General features: G+C 49.1%; 1 protein-coding gene across 9 annotated transcripts in view; it reads left to right on the top strand.

The window, feature by feature from the left end:
• Positions 1–24478, top strand: part of CDC14B (cell division cycle 14B) — a 107623-nt gene that overhangs the window by 56987 nt on the left and 26158 nt on the right. For 7 of the 9 annotated variants that reach the window (XM_077299738.1, XM_077299719.1, XM_077299723.1 and 4 more), the window contains 7 exons: positions 10556–10646; positions 12382–12457; positions 15286–15378; positions 15635–15711; positions 16409–16475; positions 17128–17190; positions 23089–23176. In XM_077299738.1, the coding sequence (XP_077155853.1) occupies positions 10556–10646; positions 12382–12457; positions 15286–15378; positions 15635–15711; positions 16409–16475; positions 17128–17190; positions 23089–23176 (555 nt within the window). Of the gene's footprint in view, positions 1–265; positions 569–10555; positions 10647–12381; positions 12458–15285; positions 15379–15634; positions 15712–16408; positions 16476–17127; positions 17191–23088; positions 23177–24478 lie in introns of those variants that run through there. The other 2 variants (XM_077299744.1, XM_077299734.1) reach the window with 1 other exon arrangement.

Raw genomic sequence — 24478 nt, 5'->3', positions numbered from 1 at the left:
CTGGGGCGATGATCCGAGTGCCAGCCTCTGTGTGCCCGGGTCGGGCTCGCTGCGTACACTCACTGCCGCTGCTCCGCTTCCTCCCGGTGTAAGTGGTGCTGGCAGTGCGAAGTTACTCTGGCTCCGCCCCTATTCTGGGCATTTAAACTTGTGCTCGCTCACTATTGGCTGTGTGCCGCATTCCTTTTCCCAACGGCTGGCCGGGTAGCCAATCACCCGATTAGGCTGAGTCGGGGGGTGGAGTTGTCCAGTAGCCCCGCCCCCTCACGCCCTCTTGTTTGCAAGGATCGGGTCCACAACAATCCGTGTTGCTGCTGATCTCGGGCAGTAAGTTCTCCCTGTGCCCCGCTCTGCCCGCTGGCACGTTCCGGATAAGTTACACTCCCGTGGCGCTGTACACTGATCGTACACTGGCACCGGACCCATCAGGACCTACCCGATCTCATGCCCACAAGAGGCGGCTCAGCGCAAAGGTCGCCCGCGATCTAATGGCCCCTGGTCAGTGACCTGAAGCCCGTCAGCATGGAGGACGAGCCCCTGCCCCCTGGCGCGGTGGACGTGTTCGGTGGTAAGTCTCCTCTGTGTGTCCAGGAGAGAGAAGTGCAGGAAGGCTAGCTGCGGGGGCTTACCCTGCCCTTGTCACACACCCCGGATGGTGACCGTCCCCATAAGAGGTGGATTCCTGCACCAGACATCGGATGCCTCATTAGTTCCCCAACCGTGACGGGACGAAAGCAAAGTTGGGGTTGGTTGCTGTGGTTCCTCTTCTGTTGTTACTGCCTTCCTCCATGACTTGTGGAGTAAAGGTCACCTGCGCATGTGTAGTGTCTGAGCTCCTCACACCCTCCTGTCACCTGCGCATGTGTAGTGTCTGAGCGCCTCACACCCTCCTGTGTCACCTGCGCATGTCTAGTGTCTGAGCTCCTCACACCCTCCTGTGTCACCTGCGCATGTGTAGTGTCTGAGCGCCTCACACCCTCCTGTGTCACCTGCGCATGTCTAGTGTCTGAGCTCCTCACACCCTCCTGTGTCACCTGCGCATGTGTAGTGTCTGAGCGCCTCACACCCTCCTGTGTCACCTGTGCATGTCTAGTGTCTGAGCGCCTCACACCCTCCTGTGTCACCTCTGAGCGCCTCACACCCTCCTGTGTCACCTGCGCATGTGTAGTGTCTAAGCTCCTCACACCCTCCTGTGTCACCTGTGCATGTGTAGTTTCTGAGCTCCTCACACCCTTCTGTGTCACCTGCGCATGTGTAGTGTCTGAGCGCCTCACACCCTCCTGTGTCACCTGCGCATGTCTAGTGTCTGAGCGCCTCACACCCTCCTGTGTCACCTGCGCATGTGTAGTGTCTGAGCTCCTCACACCCTCCTGTGTCACCTGTGCATGTGTAGTGTCTGAGCGCCTCACACCCTCCTGTGTCACCTGCGCATGTGTAGTGTCTGAGCTCCTCACACCCTCCTGTGTCACCTGCGCATGTGTAGTGTCTGAGCGCCTCACACCCTCCTGTGTCACCTGTGCATGTCTAGTGTCTGAGCGCCTCACACCCTCCTGTGTCACCTGCGCATGTGTAGTGTCTGAGCTCCTCACACCCTCCTGTGTCACCTGCGCATGTGTAGTGTCTGAGCGCCTCACACCCTCCTGTGTCACCTGCGCATGTGTAGTGTCTGAGCTCCTCACACCCTCCTGTGTCACCTGTGCATGTGTAGTGTCTGAGCGCCTCACACCCTCCTGTGTCACCTGCGCATGTCTAGTGTCTGAGCGCCCCACTCCCTCCTGTGTCACCTGCGCATGTGTAGTGTCTGAGCTCCTCACACCCTCCTGTGTCACCTGCGCATGTCTAGTGTCTGAGCTCCGCACACCCTCCTGTGTCACCTGTGCATGTGTAGTGTCTGAGCGCCTCACACCCTCCTGTGTCACCTGCGCATGTGTAGTGTCTGAGCGCCTCACACCCTCCTGTGTCACCTGTGCATGTCTAGTGTCTGAGCGCCTCACACCCTCCTGTCTCACCTGCGCATGTCTAGTGTCTGAGCGCCTCACACCCTCCTGTCTCACCTGCGCATGTCTAGTGTCTGAGCGCCTCACACCCTCCTGTCTCACCTGCGCATGTCTAGTGTCTGAGCGCCTCACACCCTCCTGTGTCACCTGTGCATGTGTAGTTTCTGAGCGCCTCACACCCTCCTGTCTCACCTGCGCATGTGTAGTGTCTGAGCGCCTCACACCCTCCTGTGACACCTACGCATGTGTAGTGTCTGAGCTCCTCACACCCTCCTGTGTCACCTGTGCATGTCTAGTGTCTGAGCTCCTCACACCCTCCTGTGTCACCTGCGCATGTCTAGTGTCTGAGCGCCTCACACCCTCCTGTGTCACCTGTGCATGTGTAGTTTCTGAGCGCCTCACACCCTCCTGTCTCACCTGCGCATGTGTAGTGTCTGAGCGCCTCACACCCTCCTGTGACACCTACGCATGTGTAGTGTCTGAGCTCCTCACACCCTCCTGTCTCACCTGCGCATGTGTAGTGTCTGAGCGCCTCACACCCTCCTGTGACACCTACGCATGTGTAGTGTCTGAGCTCCTCACACCCTCCTGTGTCACCTGTGCATGTCTAGTGTCTGAGCTCCTCACACCCTCCTGTGTCACCTGCGCATGTGTAGTGTCTGAGCTCCTCACACCCTCCTGTCTCACCTGCGCATGTATAGTGTCTGAGCTCCTCACACCCTCCTGTCTCACCTGCGCATGTGTAGTGTCTGAGCTCCTCACACCCTCCTGTGTCACCTGTGCATGTCTAGTGTCTGAGCTCCGCACACCCTCCTGTGTCACCTGTGCATGTGTAGTGTCTGAGCGCCTCACACCCTCCTGTGTCACCTGCGCATGTGTAGTGTCTGAGCGCCTCACACCCTCCTGTGTCACCTGTGCATGTCTAGTGTCTGAGCGCCTCACACCCTCCTGTCTCACCTGCGCATGTCTAGTGTCTGAGCGCCTCACACCCTCCTGTCTCACCTGCGCATGTCTAGTGTCTGAGCGCCTCACACCCTCCTGTCTCACCTGCGCATGTCTAGTGTCTGAGCGCCTCACACCCTCCTGTGTCACCTGTGCATGTGTAGTTTCTGAGCGCCTCACACCCTCCTGTCTCACCTGCGCATGTGTAGTGTCTGAGCGCCTCACACCCTCCTGTGACACCTACGCATGTGTAGTGTCTGAGCTCCTCACACCCTCCTGTGTCACCTGTGCATGTCTAGTGTCTGAGCTCCTCACACCCTCCTGTGTCACCTGCGCATGTCTAGTGTCTGAGCGCCTCACACCCTCCTGTGTCACCTGTGCATGTGTAGTTTCTGAGCGCCTCACACCCTCCTGTCTCACCTGCGCATGTGTAGTGTCTGAGCGCCTCACACCCTCCTGTGACACCTACGCATGTGTAGTGTCTGAGCTCCTCACACCCTCCTGTCTCACCTGCGCATGTGTAGTGTCTGAGCGCCTCACACCCTCCTGTGACACCTACGCATGTGTAGTGTCTGAGCTCCTCACACCCTCCTGTGTCACCTGTGCATGTCTAGTGTCTGAGCTCCTCACACCCTCCTGTGTCACCTGCGCATGTGTAGTGTCTGAGCTCCTCACACCCTCCTGTCTCACCTGCGCATGTATAGTGTCTGAGCTCCTCACACCCTCCTGTCTCACCTGCGCATGTGTAGTGTCTGAGCTCCTCACACCCTCCTGTCTCACCCAGTAACTGTTTTCTTATACTTTACTACGGAGCTGTGCTTTGTTGCTTGATGAGGGAATTGTCTTTTCTTTGGCTTACAGATGCCAGATTCCGCCATCCTTGTCCTTTCAGGATGACATACTGTCTTTTATATGTGTGATCACGTATTTCTTCCATGGAGGGGTATGTCGTGTAGACTACTTGCTCGCTCTTCCTTCCTTCTGTCCATCAGTCTTGTGCGACCTTCAGACACATCTTTTCCATTGTGGAGTTCTCTCAAGACCGTGCAATATTCCCATAAGAAGTGACTAATAACATCCGTCCTCGCTGTATGTGTCTATGAGGAGTGCAGCCGGCTTGTAGTCATGTCCTGTAGATTTCTCGCTTTCCATGGCTCCTGTACAGACACAAGAACTCTAAATATCACAGAGCTCATCACTGTAATCCTAGTGTAAAGTACTGGTAATGTGCATGGGCTAGATAGGAGCTCCTCACTCCAGTCCCCCTAGCCACTGTCCTGTGGTCGCCTACTTTGCCCCTCGTCCCCCCACCATTTCTATGTTCTTTCTGTTTGGTCAGTGTGCCCTCTTGTAGTGGTGTTGTGTAAACTCTGCCGCTGTTTCCTCTTCTGGGGAGGGTTGTGCACACATTGTGTCAATGGTTACATTGTTTTCTCTGCTCGCTGGGAATCATCAGTCAGTCCTACTAGTCTATTCCCAAGTTAACAGTGTTACTATGTGATTTATTAGGTCGTTTTTTTCTTGATGCACAGGTATACATGGCTCACACATAAGGCGACATTCACACCATCAGTATGTGGTCAGTATTTTACCTCAGTATTTGTAAGCCAAAGCCAGGAGTGGGTGATAAATGCAGAAGTGGTGCATATGTTTCTGTTATACTTTTCCTCTGATTGTTCCTCTCCTGGTTTTGGCTTACACATACTGAGGTAAAATACTGACCGAATACTCGTGTGTACGTTGCCTTCGCCTCCTACGTATGTGAGGTCTTGTTCAAACAGAACACTTTTTCTCTTCCCCCCCCCCCCCTGGAATAACTTGGAATGTATCAACAGTAAAAACTCTAATCAGACGACCTTATCGTTACCACATATTTTTTTTTAAAACCATAAATGCGTCACTTGTCTGACTGGATGTGCGTTTTATTGTTGGGATTTGTTCAGTACTTCCATTTTTGTAATGTGTTTTTGCTCATTTCTGTAGAGCTAAAAGTTCCGTAAAATATCAGGCAGTAGGGAATACTGTTTGGGGAAAAATACAGTAGGCCTATGTAAAAAAAACAAAAACAAACCACAGCCGTAAAACAGAATGGAAATTAATTATTTATGCAATCTATATTTTAAAAAGAAAATGTGTGCAGTACAATGCAGAAGCTTTAGGAAGATGTGGGGACAAATGCATCAAGTAAGAATAAGTGTTAATAGTTTGCGCTTTGTTAATTGATAATAAAAAAAAAAAAAAGCAAATGTACAAAAGAAAATCCTAAATTGGATCAATATTGACATCTTGGAGAACTGACCACAGATCTAGTGTAGAGGTCGACTTGTGTAAATCCTTCGGTCGCTTCATGTAATCCCAGACACCAGAGGCGTAGCTAAGGGTTCAGCTCAGGGGGGGCGAACCTTCTGAGTGGGCCCCTAACCCTTGATTACAACTATGGTGGCACACTTTAATCATGGGTATAGGGGGAACCTCAGTAGATGATCCTGCTGTAATCGAAAAAGTATAATGGCCCCCGCTTTAGCCCCCACGTTGTATCTTTCTTGGATCCTGGACTCTGTCCCTTTCTGTGGGCTGCAAATTGCAGAAAATAAAAACAACCAGTAAATGCGTATAGAGTCCATCATATGGGAATAGGTCCCTGAATGAAACCAGGTAACCCTAAGGGCATGTGTCCACGTTCAGGATTGCATCAGGATTTGGTCAGGATTTTTCATCAGTATTTGTAAGCCAAAACCAGGAGTGGGTGATAAATGCAGAAGTGGTGCATATGCTTCTGTTATACTTTTCCTCTAATTGTTCCACTCCTGGTTTTGGCTTACACATACTGATGAAAAATCCTGACCAAATCCTGATGCAATCCTGAACGTGGACACATACCCTAAAGAGGTGAATGGAAAGCAAGAGGAAAGCAGAAGAAAGGGGGGGGGGAGGTAAAATATCACACAATGAAAGAAGAAAGTGCACCCCCTGTATGTCATCTCTTCTTTTTTTCCCTTCTCCCCATTTGCGGGCCATGTTATTCAGACTGAGTATACATATGCATCTATATGTGATTGTAATTATCTATACTCACCTACTGGCTGTTCCCATTTTTATTCTATTTGGTTTTCCATCATATATATTTATACTCAACTTTATGGGGATTTTTATGATGTTTGTTACCTTGTATTTTCTGATATGAGATGATACACACTGGACTGATAGGACCCTGAACCCAGCTGCAGGACCACATTACAAGAGATAGAGAGAGACTGAGAGACAGACAGAGAGAGATAGACAGAGAGACTGAGACAGAGAGAGCGAGACCTAGACTGAGACAGAGAGACTGAGAGAGACAGACAAAGAGACACTGAAGAGAGACTGACAGAGACGGAGAGAGACTGACAGAGATTGAGAGACAGAATGAGAGACAGAGAGACTGACAGAGACTGAGAGCGAGACAGAGACAAACAGAGTGAGACAAAGACTGAGCCAGAGAGAGACTGCCAGAGAGTGACAGAGAGAGACTGACAGAGACCAAGACTGACAGAGAGACACAGAGAGAGCGCTAGACAAAGACTGAGACAGAGAGACAGTGAGAGACAGAGACTGACAGAGAGACTGAGAGAGTGACAGAGTGACTGACCCTGAGAGACAGAGACTCAGAGAGACAGAGAGAGCGAGACAGAGCGAGACAGAGACAGAGCGAGACAGAGACAGAGCGAGACAGAGACAGAGCGAGACAGAGACAGAGCGAGACAGAGACAGAGCGAGACAGACAGAGAGCGAGACAGACAGAGAGCGAGACAGACAGAGAGCGAGACAGACAGAGAGCGAGACAGACAGAGAGCGAGACAGACAGAGAGCGAGACAGACAGAGAGCGAGACAGACAGAGAGCGAGACAGACAGAGAGCGAGACAGACAGAGAGCGAGACAGACAGAGAGCGAGACAGACAGAGAGCGAGACAGACAGAGAGCGAGAGAGACAGAGAGCAAGACTGACAGAGAGCGAGAGACAGAGCGAGACAGAGCAAGACAGAGAGCGAGACTGACAGAGAGCGAGAGAGACAGAGAGCGAGACTTACAGAGAACGAGAGAGACAGAGAGCGAGACTGACAGAGTGAGACAGAGAGAGACTGACAGAGAGACAGAGAGCGAGAGAGACTGAGAGAGACTGACAGAGACAGAGCAAAACGGATGCAAGAAATCTCAGGGACTTGTCAGGAGGGGAACAGTGTCCTGCCTCTTCCTCACTGCACAGTGCAGTCACCTCCAGCCCCCTGCAGCTTGAGCTCCTACGTCGTCCTGTCTCCTGTCCTGCTCCTGTATGCAGGGCTCAGAGAGGGAAGAAGCAGCGTCCTGAAGTCTCTTCAGCTGCAGCCACCACACAGCCGGCTATGTGTGCGTGTCTGCAGTATGCTCTGCTGGAGGCAGCAGGTACAGTGCCGGCACCCAGCGTCCCCAGGTACATGCTCCTCTACAGGACAGATCGCGGCAGTGCAGGGAGATTCTGTCCCTGCTCTGCTGCAGAGCTCAACTATATTGGCGTGCAAGTAGGCTAATATAGTTAAGGGTAGCGTAGCTCCAGGTGGGCCCCCTCTGAGCTCGGGGCCCGGGGCGACCGCACCCTCTGCCCCCCTGGTAGCTACGCTACTGCCAGACACACTCGATGATGTTGCAATCAGAGCTCCGCGAGAGCCATAAAATCACTTATCAACCAAGGAGAACAAAGACCATAGTATGGAAAACCCAGAACTGGAACTGGGAGTGTACAGGGACATCACTCAGGTAGATCGGGCCTATCTGCCCCTAGATCTACCCTGAACTAATCCTGCCTGTCCGGAGGTTGGGACTAGTGATGAGCGAATATACTCGTTACTGGAGATTTCCCGAGCATGCTTGGGGGTCCTCCGAGTATTTTTTAGTGCTCGGAGATTTAGTTTTCATCGCTGCAGCTGAATGATTTACATCTGTTAGCCGGCTTGATTACATGTGGGGATTCCCTAGCAACCAGGCAACTCCCACATGTACTTAGCCTGGCTAACGGATGTAAATCATTCAGCCGCGGCAAGAAAACTAAATCTCCGAGCACTAAAAAATACTCGGAGGACACCCGAGCGTGCTTGGGAAATCTCGAGTAATGAGTATATTCGCTCATCACTAGTTGGGACCCTAATGTAGGTACCCGGCTCACCGAAGAGTACCCCTAATGAGTCCAAACACTGGTAGTAGACACTACAATAACCAGATAGTGTATAGTCTGGCCGGTTAGCCTATGCATTCTTTAGGGGCACATCTATTTAGAGTTCCATGTGACAAAAGGTAGCTATATTGTGTTAGACTACCAAGAGATTAAAAAAAATCTCATGTCTAAATCTCGCTCACTCTCAGAACGTCAAAACGATATACCGTAATCACACCTATAAGGGTATGTGCACACTCTCCGGATTTTGCTGCGGAACCGCAGCGTTTCCGCAGCTGCGGTTTCCCATGAGTTTACAGTACAATGTAAACCTATGGGAAACGAAATCCGCAGTGCACATGCTGTGGAAAAAACCGCGCGGAAACGCAGCGGTTTATATTCCGCAGCATGTCAATTCTTTGTGCGGATTCCGCTGGGGGTTTGCACCTGCTCCAATAGAAATCTGCAGGTGAAAACCCGCAGAGGAAACCACAATAGAAACCGCGATAAATCCGCAGTAAAAACCACAGCGGTTTTGCACTGCGGGTTTATCAAATCCGCTGCGGAAAATTCCGCAATGGAATCCGCAGCGTGTGCACAAGCCCTTAAAGTAGTGAACATAGGTTAGTAATACCGGTAAAACCTATAGTCGGTCAATACAGATAGAAAGTCCCCCACAGTGTGATAAGGGTTTCAAGAGGTCCATTAACCCAACGCGTTTTCCCCGTTCCTTATGCCCCTTCACACATCAGCGTCTCCGGTTCCCCATTTTCACACGTACCAGAGACACTTACACATGTAGACCCAGTCAAGTGAATGGGTCTGTGCACATGTCTGTGTGTTTCCACGGACTGTGTGTCTGTGGGCAAAACACGCTAACACGTTGTTGTTTTTTTATCAGTAGCACGGGCCGCAAAACATCCCACACACAGATGACATCCATGTGTCATCAGTGTGACATGTACCAGCACCTGGGAATCAGCAGTACTGTTCACTCTGATACCCAGCGCCGGGTGCTCACTGTGAACTGCGATGATCTCGCTGAGGTTAGCGCAGTTCATGGGCCTGCTCTCGCTGCTGCGACTCATTCTCCCCTGCTCTTCAGTATGAGTGGTCGCACAGCATATGTCGCACAGATGGATTACGGTGTGGGACACACTGGATTCTTTCAACTTCAGCTATGTGGGGGCTATTGGTTTTTTTGTTGTTGTTTTACAGGGGACAATGGCTTCAGGGGATTAGGTGTTATTGGGAGTATAATGTGATTTTTTTTTTTTTTTTTATTCTTCATTTTACACTCTATGTAGGCAGCGGGGGCTGACTACAACTCTCAACAATGTCCCCTGCTCGCTCTGATCGCAGGAAGAGCAGGGCACAATGATGTGAGTGGTCTTCAGGACCCAGCTCCTAAGAACAGTGAGAACTGTGTCGGCTTTTCCTAGGCGCCGGTACATGCGATACTGATGCACACGTATGAAACACACAGATATCTCTGGCAGCGGAAATATCGGGACATGTGAAGGAGGCCTTACTCTGGGTTCATTCTGCTAACAATGAGCACTCGGAGCTCTCGTGGCAGTATAGATCGTGGTGGGACTATGTGCAGTTCTGACAGAATCCAAAGCTATCCTGCCCACACCACGGCTTTCTGTGTACACGGTATATTGACACTGTGCTGCTGATCAGAAGAGGGGGCGTGCTGGGACCACTTAGCAGAAGGGAGCCAGCTTGAATGATTTATCACTGGACAATGTATGGAAACCGCACACCGACTAATAAGTGAGGTATCACTGAAATCAGTGTCTCAGCCCCTATCTCATGCTGCCATCAGATTACATAGCAAAAACCTGCTCACAGATTCCCTTTAACTGTCCATTTTCCAAATTTAGCACTGGAACACCTTTGCATCTATTAAATCAATAATGATGTGAATTGGATTAAAGGGGTTGTCCGGGATTAACATATTGGCTAGGATAGTTTTTCAGTTTCCAATTGATAGGTGTCTTATATCAGGTAGCTTCACTAACGAGCCAGATATATGCAGTATATGGAGCGGCTCACCGCAGCCCCCTGTTCACTACTTGGTAGCTGCTGTTGAGTATTGCGGACATTCCCTTTAAGTGGAAGTGCCCTTATTTAATTTATAACTGTCTCTAACATGAATAATCTGGCATGTCTGCGCCCTTTACCTGTGTAGTGTTACTTTTCTAATGAATGTGCCTTGGAATGTGTGTGGTATTTGGGAGAGGGTCTGGGTGTGCCGGTGATGGCTCGGTGTGCACGGTGTTCTGTCCTTTGTTACATTGCATTGTTCACGGAGTAAGGCGTCCTCCACCTTCACATTCGGCATGTGTGGTATGTATCGCCCATTGTCCGCCACGTGAAGGCCTAGAACACGGGGTGTATCTGCAGCCTCGTAGTGTAACCCGTATTTCCCTCTACTACTTTCAGAGCGTCTCTACTTCGCCATTCTCTGCGACACACCAAAGACCACCCCGAATACCCATTATTTCTCCATCGACGGTGAGCTCCGCTATGAAAAGTAAGTAACCTGAACCATACTGTGTGATGGGGATTGTTGTTGTTTTTTTTTTCTTTCTGTCAAGGGCCATTTTGATATTTATACCTTCCTTCGGGGGCCGTACAAATTGCGCGCTACCTGCGTCCACAAAGTGTTTTTGTTTATTAAGTATGAGAGGTACCGTTAGAAAAGGCATGCACACGCAATGGAAAACTGTGAAAATAAATAAGGTTAATGGAGATGTAGCCATTGGCCGGATTCAGACCAAGTGAGGGGGATTTTTGAAGACATTCTATTATTTTTCTGGCATTTATGCAAAGTGATGACCTCCCGAACGCCAGGTGGCTGGTGCTTGGGTGTCCCCTGTATGGGGATGTGGATTTTTGTGGTAGGTATGCCTGCACATCTGATTTGGTAGTACTATATAAAGAATATTAGGGAATTGCATAAACCGAATCCTGACAGTGAGTATATTACACATTGTCAGGCTGTGGCATGCTATAGGTCTTAATTTTATAGTGAATGGACCTAACATAAATGCAGATGTATTAATTCTTAGAGTGAACCTGTCAGCTGATACTTACTGCCTAATCGGAGGACAGCACGTATAGGCTCTAGCTGTATTATCTAATCGCCGTTTCTCCCCACCTCCTGCCTTGCTCTACGAATCTTCTTTCCTGCGTTGGCGTTGTTTTCTGCGCCTGCGCATTCTAGTGGCATCTCGTGCGCAGTATGTTTTGCCCAACAGTGGGCAAAGCATACAACTCATTATTGCGCATGCATTTTCCTTGCATACTGCGCAGGCGCTATAGGCTAATTCAATGCGCACGCACAGAAACTGACCGGGATCTGTGCTATTCACAGATCCAGTTCTTTCAGACACGCCGAGGAGAGGGGGGAGAGACAGCGATTAGGCCCCGCCCATCGGACCGGGGTGATTGACATACGAAAACGGAGAGATTACTAAGGTATTTTCTCAGCAAAGGTGGGGAATCGGGGGATATGAAAGGTACTGATGTGAAGCAGAGCTCAGGCCCTATTGAACCATATTTTTATCTCATATCGAAAAACGGGGTGACAGGTTCCCTTTAAGGTGTTATCCGAGCATGCTCTGGTGCTAATCGAGTGACTTCAAATAATATATATGTATTGCTGCTGTCATTCAGTCGTGGGAACTTGAAGATATTTTTTTGAGCCCACCAGAGACACTCACTCGGTTAGCACACTAGCATGCTTGTCCGAGCATGTTTGTTCATCACTAATGGTTTCTTCTGGTGAACAGCAGTCTTCAAGTCTGACCACAGATTCTCAATTGCTTTAAGGTCTGGGCTTTGACTAAGCCATTCCAAAACATTTACATGTAGCTTTAGCAGTATGCTTTGGGACACTGTCATTTTGAAAGATGAACCTCTGTCCCAGTCTCAAATCACTGACAGACAGAAACAGGTTTTGCTCAAAAATATCCCTGTTTTGCACCATCCATCTTCCCCTCGATTTTGACCATTTTCTTTGTCCCTGCTGCCGAAAAACATCCCCACAGCATGATGGTGCCACCACCATGTTTCACTGTGGGGATGGTGTTCTTGGAGTGATGAGCTGCGTTGATTTGGCGCCAGACATAGTGTTTACCTTGGTGGCCAAAAACTTAAATTTTGGTCTCTTCTGACCACATCGTCTTCCTCCATACATTTGGAAAACCCCCACATGACTTTAGGCAAACTCAAAACTTACTAGTGATTTGTGTTTTTTCTTTTAGCTTCTATGCTGACTTTGGACCACTTAATCTGGCTATGCTGTACAAATACTGCTGCAAGTTAAATAAAAAAATGAAGGTGAGTTTTGAAAGTGAGATGGTTACAGCAGTGTGCCTTTTTAAGGATTTTTACTTAGCTGGGTGTGAAGCAGCGGGATTCGTGTCGGACTTACGTGCTGTATAGTCTTGTGAGCTCACTGTGGGTTGGTAAGCAGCAAACAGATGTAAAGGATTACATACTGCAGCACCAAGTCTAGCAGTTCTAGAAACCTTTTTTTTTTCTTCAGCTGCTTTGGTGGTAGATCAAGGGTGTCATCATTGACTATCGTGTGCTGATCTGGGTATATAAGTATAATTTTTCACCAAATTGTTCATGTTGAACTGCACAAACTAGTAGTGGCTGCAAAGCAGAATTGTTGTATTTTTTTAAATTTAGCCTCTGTTGCAGTGATAAGAACAATCAAACTATTGGCCACTTAATTAGTAAACTTTTTGTTATCAGATTGTTTTCTATTGGGGTGTGTATTTCTTGCACATGTTTGATGTCACCCAATCATAATCAGGCACACACGGGGGAAAAACACGCCTCCACGATAGCTTAGAATAGGTTTGTCAGTGTGTGAGATGTATAATGCCAGACATCCCTGATCTCCTGGTCTAACCTTGTGCAAGAACAAAAAGTGCTAGGAGAAGAGCATAGATGATTAACACATTTCAGATAAAGCCACAGTAGTTAGGGGGTGGGGCATCGTAACAGAGTTTAGATGTGAAACTTTAGCTCTCCTCCCCTCATAACACTGTCAGCTCTGCTGTACTGCCCCTGTCCCCACACTGCTTTCCGGAAATGTCGGTAATCATACTAATGTCTGTTGTGCTCATGGCCACTTGTAATCGCTCTGCAGTGAGATCAGGCGGTCTGTCATTACATCTCGTACAGAAGTAACCGGTGTGAGGAGTAATGACACGCCTCCAGTGAAAGCTCTCTGATCACGCCCACTTGGACTTAATGAAAATAAAGTTATTAGGTTTGAGGAGTCTAAAAGACAAGGTTTAGTATGTGTACCCACTATATCTGGATGCTCATTTCTGAGGGCTATGACATTCAATCCCCACTTAGTCCTAAGTCCTCTATTTTGGGTCTTGTAAGGGAAGATGGAGGCTTTTTCCCAATGTAGTTGGCCATAGCCAAAATATTTTACCAAACTTGGAAATCCATTGCCAAACATTGGCTGGCAAATGTTCCTCCATCAATAGATTAATACGATGTCTGAATAATACAATCCTTATGGAAAAAAATATAGCGCCATGGAATAAATGGTGCTACAATAATAAATATTAACCCCTTCATGCCATAACTTTTTTTATTTTTCCGACATTGAGGGGTTTTTTTTTTTTTTTTGAAGAGTGAGTTGTAGTTTTGAATGGCAGCATTCTACCTCATGTTGTACTGGAAAATGGGGAAAAAAGTGCAATTTCACAGTTTAACTTTATTTTTCCTGTTCACTTTAGGGTAAAACTGACATGGAAGCATAATTCTCCAGTTCAGTTCAGGTTTTTTTTCCCATGTATGGTGACAAAAAAGTTTGAAAATTTGTAAAACCAAAAAAACAACAACTTTTTTTGTGTTGCCATTTTCCGAAACCTGTAACATTTTAATTTTTCAGGATATGGGTCTGGGTGAGGAGTTTTTTGGGGGGGTTTTTGGCACTGAGCTGACGTTTTTACTGGTACCATTTTGGGGTAGATGCAATGTTTTGATTGCCACCTATTGCATTTAGATTTTTTTTTTCTTATTATGCCAATTTACCTATCTGATTAATGTAGTTTTAACATTTTGATATATCGTATATTAACACAATTTTGTGAGGCAAAAACATCCACCACTTAAAGGGAACCTGTCACCCCCAAAATGGAAGGTGATCTAAGCCCACCAGCATCAGGGGCTTATCTACAGCATTCTGGAATGCTGTAGATAAGCCCCCGATGTAACCTGAAAGATGAGAAAAAGAGGTTAGATTATACTCACCCAGGGGCGGTCCCGCTGCGGTACGGGTCCAATGGGCCTCCCATCTTCTTACAATGACGTCCTCTTCTTGTCTTCCGGCTCCGGCGTACTTTGTTTGCCCTGTTGAGGGCAGAGCAAAGTACTGCAGTGCGCAGGTGCTGGGAAAGGTCTAGAGAGGCCCAGCGGCGCCTGCGCACTGCAGTACTTTGCTCTGGCCTCAGCAGGGCAAACAAAGTACGCCGGAGCCGGAGCCGCAGCATGAAGACAAGAAGAGGACGTCATTGTAAGAAGATGGGAGGCCCCGGACCGGACCGCGACGCCCATCGGACCAGAACCGGACCGGACCGCCCCTGGGTAAGTCTAATCTAACCTCTTTTTCTCATCTTTTAGGATACATCGGGGGCTTACCTACAGCATTACAGAATGCTGTAGATAAGCCCCTGATGCCAGTGGGCTTAGCTCATCTTCGATTTTGGGGTTGACAGGTTCCCTTTAATGTAATAGTACACAACCCCAAGTAATAACGTGAGAAAAAGGCGGTTAGATTGCACGTTTTTTATTTAAAAATTAAATGTTTATTGTGTTATAATATTAAAAGGTCATAAAAATTCAAGCTGTAGAACAAAAAGGTAGTGCGCTGGCACTGGAAATAGGTTTCAAGATGGCAGTATTGTATATACACAATGTACAATCTAATGCCGCTCAAAACAAGTAACATATTAACATTATTTATATGGATATAATCAAGGATTATCCTTTGGATTTTGGAAATAGGGTTTCATTGCTGTGAAACTTATTTATATTTTTTATTAGTAGCTTATTTCTCAATCAGTTAGGAAATGGCTTTTTCTTTTTGTAAGACTTGTCCCATTTTTTTATTTAACTTTTTTACGTACATTTAGTCCTGTTCGCTGGCAAATAAGAAAATCGTCCATTACACCGACTGTGACCCGAAAAAACGAACCAACGCTGCCTTTTTAATAGGAAGTTATGCTGTAAGTACAAGCCTTACACTTGCCCATTACTGCGCATATGTTATTTGGTGATACGCGCAGAGGTAGTGACATAATAATATTCTACTTATCTGAGTGTCTTATTCGTAGTCCGTCTAATGAGAAATGTTATTTTACCAGTCTTATGAATGTACACAAGTACTTTGTAGCATGCTGTATACAGCCCCTGCCCAGTCTGAATTACACTATTGTAGTCCATGGAATAATAAGTTATTAGTTCTGTAATTGTATTTCTTAGATCATATACTTGAAGAAACTCCCAGAAGAAGTGTACCGAATTCTGCAGATGGGAAATGTGACTTACCTTTCATTTAGGTAACTAGAGTGTGATGCTTAAAGGGTTTGTTCATCTCTTCTTAACAGCTAATATGGCCATAATTAAGATAAAGAAAAACATAAGCGTACCTCCCAGATCGGCCCCACTCCTGATGTCAGCGGTCCTGTAGTATACCAAACAGCGTCCATTGATCGGCTGCAGCCATCACATCAAAGTGGATGTCCGCTCTGAAGGACTGCAGCTGACCAACAGCCTCTTCCCCAGCTTCTGCAGGCACGAGACGCCACACTGACCTTAGGGATGGTCTGGGAGGTGAGTATATGGATTTTTTTCTTTCATGCTATGGCCACTTTAGCGGTTCCTAAAGGATTTATCCAATAGTGGACAACATATAGTGAATTGTTAGATGTGACCTCTGCATTGGAGCCTCTTTCACAAACGTGGGACTTTTAATTGGAGAGCTCGCATGCAGTGTTAAAATGGACACTTTGACAAAACCTGGAAGACCCTATTATAAATCATGGGGGTACATTTGCCAATGTTATGGCTACAAAGAGAGGCCATGATACTGAGGTGACCCGAGCCAGAATTGGTTTCTACAGCTCACACTACTTAGAATACTGCACAGCCAATGGATATAATGGCCTTCTACCTGTCGCTGGTGGTCTACATCATTATACTGGGAGGGCGGTCTTTACTGGCACATGCCTATTGTACTGTTGCTTTGTGTTCTAGGGATGCCTCGTTCGGTACCTGTAATTTCCACTTGACGCTTCTCGGCTGTTTCTACGCTGTGCACAGGGTGAGTTGTCAGCACATGATTAGTTGGGAAGAAGCGGGCAGCACCAAACTAGTAGGGAGTGCTCGCTGCATAGTGAAGAATCCTAGCAATGAGGAGGAAAAGTAACTGCTGGGACAGGCACATCCCAAAATGTCATATTTTTATTCAGGAAGGCAAAAAAAACCCAGCAAATACAATTAAAGCCATGTACAAAACCAATGTGCTACAATGAGAATAACAGTTTAAGCTCAAACAATGAAACCAGAGACCCACAGGAGATATCCGGAAATATCCAAGAAAAACCACCTGGAACTGTTGGGTAACCACCAAATGCAGAAAATACATAAACCGTAATGGGAAAAATACCACAGCTTGCAAGTGACTTGAGCGCATGACGTCACTACCAAGCGTCCCCAGTCACGTGTGCGCCGGCAGCGTGCCTTACAGCTCATGGACCCGGCAGGTCCCCTGTGCCGCAATACATTTCAGCTGAAGGGTGTCCCAGGACGCGCATCCAGTTGAAGTTTGCTCTGGCATCGGTGAGCTTCTCACCCGCATGGTCCCGCTCGTGACCGCGATAGTTATGCCCCTGAGTATATCCACAAAAATGTCCACTGAGAGTACCCCTTTAATGTTTTCCTTGTATTTTAATATACTTTCTTATATATTCTAGGCCTTACAGTATGAATTCCTTGATTTTAGCACATTTGACCTGGAGGAATACCAGCACTATGAGGTGAGGTTTAGTAAAGAGCTTTAGCAGTATCTAGATTTTCAGTAGATCATAATGGGATCACATGAATCGTTTGAGGAAGACCGATTTTGTTGATTGTTCTCATTTTTCTCCTACGTATCATTGGGGGACACAGGACGAATGGGTGTTATGCTGCTGCCACCAGGAGGACACTAAGTTAAACACACACAAAAGATTAACTCCTCCCCTGCAGTATACACCCACAGGCTGGACAATCCAGAGCCAGTTCTTAGTTCTTACTTAGTGTCTCAGGAGGCACTTGGGTCCTCAGGACCCCACCAATTTTTGTTTTTAACGGAAGGGAGCGACAGGCAAATTTTCAGCTCTGATCTCTCCCGCACCAACAACGGGCAAGTACATGGAGCGTTCCTCCTGTATCCTTTCCCGCGACGATGGATGCCAGCCCTGGCTCACTTTCCAGTGTGGCGACGGTTCCTTAGCGTTCCGATCTCCCTCCCTCCCTGTCAGGCGACCACGGGGACTAATCATCCACCTAAGTTTCCTGGAGCCAGGGCACAGCCGGACAGAATGCCATGGCGTCCGTGCAGCCGCCCACTGCATCACCACTGAACATAGCGGATGTTGCACGGCGGCAGAAGCTCTCCACCCTCTCCCTACTAAGGTGAAGGTGGATGGAGCATCGGCCCCATCGCACAAGGTAAGTGCGGGGGCCGACCAGCTGACAGGGGACCGCCCGTTCAGGGATCCCTTATCCTCCTTCTAATGCGGCGCTGCAGCCGCGGGGCATCCCTCCCTCATACAGCAGGATGGCGGTGGCAATGGCAGCGTTCCGACGCGCATAGCAGGGAATCCACCGCCCGCCCACGACACGCCCCCCCCTCTGGGCGCTTCTCGTTCCCGAGAAGCGCCCTTCTCACATCTCGGCGGCCATCTTGGACCAGGAAGTGCGCTGGCGGCTCTGCAGCACCACAGCGCACAGGACTTCAGGATCTCCCTGCCAAGCACCGCAGAACTTGGTGAGACGCACTCAGTAGGATTGTCTCTTCCCCTGCCAGTACGCTCACTTCACGGCAAGATGTCACAGTCTAAGCAAAAACGGACTGGAAAGACCCACTCTGTTATTTTTGCTGTGTGCACCTCCTGCAAGGTATCTCTGCCCCGAGGTCACACTACCCCGCTGTGCTCCGCCTGCGAAATGTCTGCGGCACAGGATACTCCGGCCTCTGACCCGGAATGTAGTGAGCCTAGTACCCCCGCATGGGCGTCCTCCCTTGCTCGATCTGTGGCATCCTTGGAAAGGACGATACAGTCCCTCCGTGACCCGTCCCTTACCCAGGGCGCTTCCACGGATGATGTAACGCGGCCTAAGAACCCCTCTCGGCCTAGAGGTCGTACCGTTTCCAGAAGCCCTCTCTCATCTAGAAAGAAGTCCAGGGTAATATCTCCGGTCCGTGATCAGCCCTCCGGCTCAGAGAGCGAAGTCTCTCGTCACTCATCCCCAGCTCATAGCAGGGAATCCTTTCTGGACGACGCATCCAGCGTGTCCTGTTCCCCAGAGTATCGTCACGACCAAGAGACCCTAGATTCTCTCATAGACTCTGTAAGTCAGACGCTACAGTTAGAGGAGGAAACCCCGTCCAAGGCGGTTCATCCCGTGTCATTCGGGCGAACCACAAAGGCTCATAGATTTTTTCCTACGCATCCTCAATTCAAGGACATTGTCGATCTCCACAGAGTCCGTCCGGATAAACGCTTCTCAGGTCAGAAGGCTATGCAATTGAAGTATCCGTTTGCTCAGGACCTTGCTAAGGAGTGGTCTCAGTCACCCTCCGTGGACCCGCCAGTGTCGCGGCTAGCCACCAAGGCGGTTCTATCCTCCTCCGAGGGCGCGTCCATCAAGCATCCCACTGATAGACAAATTGATCAGATGGCTCGCTCGGCTTTTGAAGCTTCCTCGGCTTCTCTCTTCCCTTCTTTTGCCGCCACATGGGTCGCAAAAGCCATGACCCATTGGGCCGAGTCTTTAGCCTCTACAGCACTACACGCCGACTTACCCCCCGAGGTTTCACACCTGGCCACTCAGATTGCCAGAGCGGGGGACTTTGTAGTTTCCGCATCCTTAGACGCGGCCAACTGTGCCTCACAGGCAGCGGCCAATGCTGTCACGATCCGCAGATCCCTTTGGCTCAGGGACTGGAAAGCGGACTCAGGATCCAAAAAATCTCTCACGTCCCTTCCATACCAGGGCGAACGCCTTTTTGGGGACAAACTAGATAAAATAATCGCAGACTCCACAGGGGGAAAGAGCAAATTCCTTCCCCAGCAACGGACCTTTCGCCCCTTTCGCAACCAACAGGGCCGAGGCCGATATTTCCGTTTCGGCTCCAATTGGTCCAATCCTCCCTCCGCGCCACCCGGCGCCGGGAGAGGTCAGCGCAAGGACAGAACCTCCCAGCCATCTTACAAACCTTCTCCCTCTTGGAGAGGCAGACCCAGACAACAGGGGTCCAGGGGGCCCAGACCTAACAGGTCTCCACCTCAATGACTCTTGGCAGACGCCAAAGGACACCGACAGAGTTGGCGGCCGCCTACTCTTCTTTCGGGACGCGTGGCTCTCGGTAGTTCCCGACCGATGGGTCCGCGAACTGGTATCCTTCGGTTACAAGATAGAGTTTGTCTCTCTCCCCCCATCTCGTTTCTTCCAGTCCCCTCCTCCCAGAGCAAGGGTCCGTCAGTATTTTCAGGCCATAAGATCGCTATGGGAAGACGGGGTCATCATCCCGGTACCTCAGAACGAGAGGTACCAAGGTTTCTATTCCAATCTTTTCATTGTACCAAAGAAGGACGGCTCAGTACGTCCAATATTGGACCTCAAGCTCCTCAACAAGTACGTCCGTGTACGTCAATTCCGTATGGAGTCCCTCCGCTCGGTAATTGCCTCTCTGGAAGAGGGCGAGTTCCTTGCATCTCTAGATGTTCAAGACGCTTACCTGCACATTCCCATCCTACCGTCTCATCAGCGCTTCCTCCGCTTCGCGGTCCAGGGGCACCATTTTCAGTTTGTCGCCCTACCTTTCGGGCTGGCCACTGCTCCTCGGGTGTTCACCAAGGTCATGGCAGCTGCCGTGGCCATTCTACATGCTCGAGGCATAGTGGTGTTGCCCTACTTGGACGACATCCTCATAAAAGGCCCCTCCTTCCGGTCCTGTTCAGAAGCGGTAGACCTCACTATAAATACCTTTTTGCGCCTGGGCTGGAAAATCAATTTCAAAAAATCTTCCCCAGTCCCGGCCCAAACCATATCCTACCTGGGAATGATCTTAGACTCCTCTCAGGGTCTAGTACTTTTGCCTCCGGAAAAGGTATCCACTCTTCAGAGAGAAGTCCGGAAGCTTACTCAACCTCGCTCTCACTCCCTACGCTTCTCCATGAGGGTACTCGGCAGGATGGTGGCGGCAATGGAGGCAGTGCCCTTTGCGGTTTTTCACCTTCGTCCCTTACAACACGCCATTCTGGCAGTATGGGACAGGAATCCCGCCTCGCTCGACCGCCGTCTCCTTCTCTCTCGCCCAATCAGACAGTCCCTCAGGTGGTGGACCAAGAGGTCCTCCCTGACTCGGGGGAAGTCTTTCCTTCCGGTGCACTGGCTGGTTGTCACAACGGACGCCAGTCTCTTCGGCTGGGGTGCAGTGTTCCAGCGCCACTCGACTCAGGGTCGCTGGTCTCCGCAGGAGTCCCAGCTGCCCATCAATATCCTAGAGATTCGGGCAATCAGACTGGCTCTCCATCATTTTCAGCCGTTCCTCTCCGGCCGTGCGGTCAGAGTCCAGTCCGACAACGCCACTGCGGTAGCCTACATCAACCGCCAAGGGGGCACTCGCAGCAAGGCGGCCATGGTCGAGGTGACGCTAATTCTCCGCTGGGCCGAGACACATCATTCCATACTCTCAGCAGTTTTTATCCCAGGCGTGGAAAACTGGGAAGCGGACTTTCTCAGTCGCCACAGCCTCGATCCCGGAGAGTGGTCTCTCCATCCCGCAATCTTTCACCAGATATGCTCTCGATGGGGGACCCCGGACGTGGACCTAATGGCATCTCGCCTCAATTGCCAGGTTCCCGTCTTCATGGCCAGGTCTCACGACCCCTCAGCCTTCGGAGCCGACGCTCTCGTCCTCTCATGGCAGGGTTTCAGACTCCCATACATCTTTCCCCCAATTCCTCTTCTGACAAAGGTGATCAGGAAGATCAAGGCAGAACGGATCCCAGTACTTCTCATCGCTCCGGACTGGCCGCGCAGGACATGGTATGCCGAGATGGTTCAACTGGTCTCAGACGTACCTTGGAGGCTGCCGAGTCGCGCAGACCTCCTGTCTCAAGGGCCCATTTACCACCCGAACTCAGAGGCCCTGTGTTTAACGGTGTGGCCGTTGAGTCCTGGGTACTGAGGCAGAAGGGGTTGCCCCAGACGGTGATATCTACCATGCTCCGCGCACGCAAGCCTTCTTCTATGCGCATCTACCACCGCGCCTGGAAGGCATACTTCGCCTGGTGCAGGAAGCGGGGACGTTTCCCCCTCCGTTTTTCTATCCCTCACATTTTGGAATTCCTCCAATCAGGCGTAGACTTGGGTCTTGCTCTCAGCTCTCTTAAGGGCCAAATTTCTGCTCTCTCGGTTCTTTTTCAGAGAAAGATTGCAAACAGATTGCAGGTCAGGACCTTCATCCAGGGTGTTTCTCATATGGCTCCGCCTTACAAGATGCCCTTGGAACCATTGCACCTGAACCTAGTTCTCTGTGCTCTTCAAGAGCCCCCCTTTGAGCCCTTGCATGAAGTGTCTTTGCTGTTCTTGTCTTGGAAGATTGCCTTCCTCGTGGCTGTCACGTCTATTAGACGTGTCTCTGAGCTGGCAGCTCTGTCGTGCCGACCTCCTTTCCTCGTGTTCCACCAGGACAAGGTGGTTCTGCGGACATGTCCGACTTTTCTTCCGAAGGTCGTTTCCTCCTTCCATCTTAATGAGGAGATTGTCCTTCCCTCACTGTGCCCTGCTCCTTCCCACCGCACGGAAAGGGCGCTCCACACTCTGGACTTAGTGAGGGGTCTCAGACGTTACGTCTCCAGGACTGCGTCTCTCCGTAGGTCAGACGCCTTGTTCGTTCTTCCGAAGGGGCCACGGAAGGGACTACCCGCTTCCAAGGCCTCCATTGCCAAGTGGATTCGTTCCGCCATCCAAGAGTCCTACCGTGTCAAGGGTCACGCCGCACCTCCGGGGATCAAGGCTCATTCTACCCGGTCAGTCGGCGCGTCCTGGGCCATCCGGCACCAGGCATCGGCAGCACAGGTCTGCAAGGCTGCTACATGGTCCAGTCTACATACGTTCACGAAACACTACCATGTGCACTTTCAGGCTTCGGCAGACGCTTCCGTCGGTAGGCGAATCCTACAAGCGGCTGTGTCTCATCTGTAGTTTGTAGGCTCGCACAGCATTTATAACTTCTGGTGACCCACCCAGGGACTGCTTTGGGACGTCCCATTCGTCCTGTGTCCCCCAATGATACGTAGGAGAAAAGGAGATTTTTGTGTACTCACCGTAAAATCTTTTTCTCCGAGTCATCATTGGGGGACACAGCACCCTCCCTGTTAGCCTAGTTGGCTCAATTGTTCTTTTCAGTCTGTGTTTTGACTATGACATGTTTTCTGTTTGTTAACTGGCTTACTCCTACTGCTTTGTTACCGAACTGGCTCTGGATTGTCCAGCCTGTGGGTGTATACTGCAGGGGAGGAGTTAATCTTTTGTGTGTGTTTAACTTAGTGTCCTCCTGGTGGCAGCAGCATAACACCCATTCGTCCTGTGTCCCCCAATGATGACTCGGAGAAAAAGATTTTACGGTGAGTACACAAAAATCTCCTTTTTTTCACCAGAGAGCTGAAAACGGAGACTTCAACTGGATAATTCCAAAGAAATTTCTGGCTTTCAGTGGACCCCATCACAAAAGTAAAATGGATAATGGTATGTTGTTGTTTACCTCTTGTTTCTGTGTTGAACCCAAGATGGAGCAGTTGCGAAACACGCAATTTTTGGTGGGTGAGCCCTTACCGTGTATTATCAGTAATTACCAGTTTTTGACTATTGCTTTACTCTCTATTATTACCTTTTTATCTGCTTCATTGAGGATATATGTTTTTTTCATACATTAATAGTACACATGAAATAAGCAACTTTGTAACATGTCTTATAACATTTTCTGTTAGTACAATAAACCTCATTTCAAGGCAGAAACATTACTGTGTCCAACAGTTATTAGATATATGAAACTGAAATAGCTGTTGCAAAAAAAACAATTTTTATAAAACATTAAGCTTAAGATTAATAGGGGTGCCCAAACTTTTTCATATAACTGTATGTCCACGCTGTAATTTTCTGCTTGGAAAGTGGGAAAGATCGAAAGACGCTCGGACATCTTTTGGAATTTTTTTGCCATTTGTTTTTGCTTAAAATACTGGTAGCAGTTTCTTCATCATTCAATAGAGGTATCCATGGTTACGACCACGAACAACTACCTGTCACTATATTAGTGGTCGTAACAACAGCTACCTAAGCTACTGCAATGTCCTGCACATGGGGTAAGCAACAATCAGAAGAGCCATACTAAATTTCTAATTGGAGGTATTTGCTAATATTATTACACCTACTACGTATTGGTATATGATCTTAGAGATGGGATTACCCCTTTAACCTCTTCACGACATCCGCCGTATATATACGGAGCATGTTGAAAGCTCACGTAGTGAGCCCGCCCCATACCAAGCAGGCGATGGCTGTGTATTACAGCCAGGACCTGCCCCTAACAATCATGGGTGGAGCATTGGTCTGCCTGCTATTGTTAACTTGTCAATCTTTGATGATGGTATTTAACGCTAGCTTACGTGTGTCATTAACTCCGCCCATCAGCACACTCAGGAAGGGATCGCGGGTCGCTGATGGGTTGTCATGTTAGCCTGGGTTGAGCTAAAGGGGAGGCAAAAATGGATATTGGCTGCGGCGTGAAGGGGTTAGGTTCTACCAGAATGCTGAGCTCTGCCTACACCACTACAGGGTTGCCAATTTGGCAGCTTTCTGCTTATGCACCAATAAAAAGACAATCCGTGGTAGAGGCGGAGTTTCACAAAGCTCATGAATATAGAGGACTACATGGCAGCAGGTTTACTAGTCCTAATCTACTACTTAATAAAGCATTGATTTTATCAAAACTACAGCAAGCAGCCTAGTAAGTGATACATCATTAGAATCCGGGTCTCTGTGTCTACCTGG

The sequence above is a fragment of the Ranitomeya variabilis genome, chromosome 1 (assembly GCF_051348905.1).
Source record: "Ranitomeya variabilis isolate aRanVar5 chromosome 1, aRanVar5.hap1, whole genome shotgun sequence".
In the NCBI taxonomy this organism is placed as follows: Eukaryota; Metazoa; Chordata; class Amphibia; order Anura; family Dendrobatidae; genus Ranitomeya; species Ranitomeya variabilis.
This window is presented reverse-complemented; position numbering and strand designations above follow the sequence as displayed.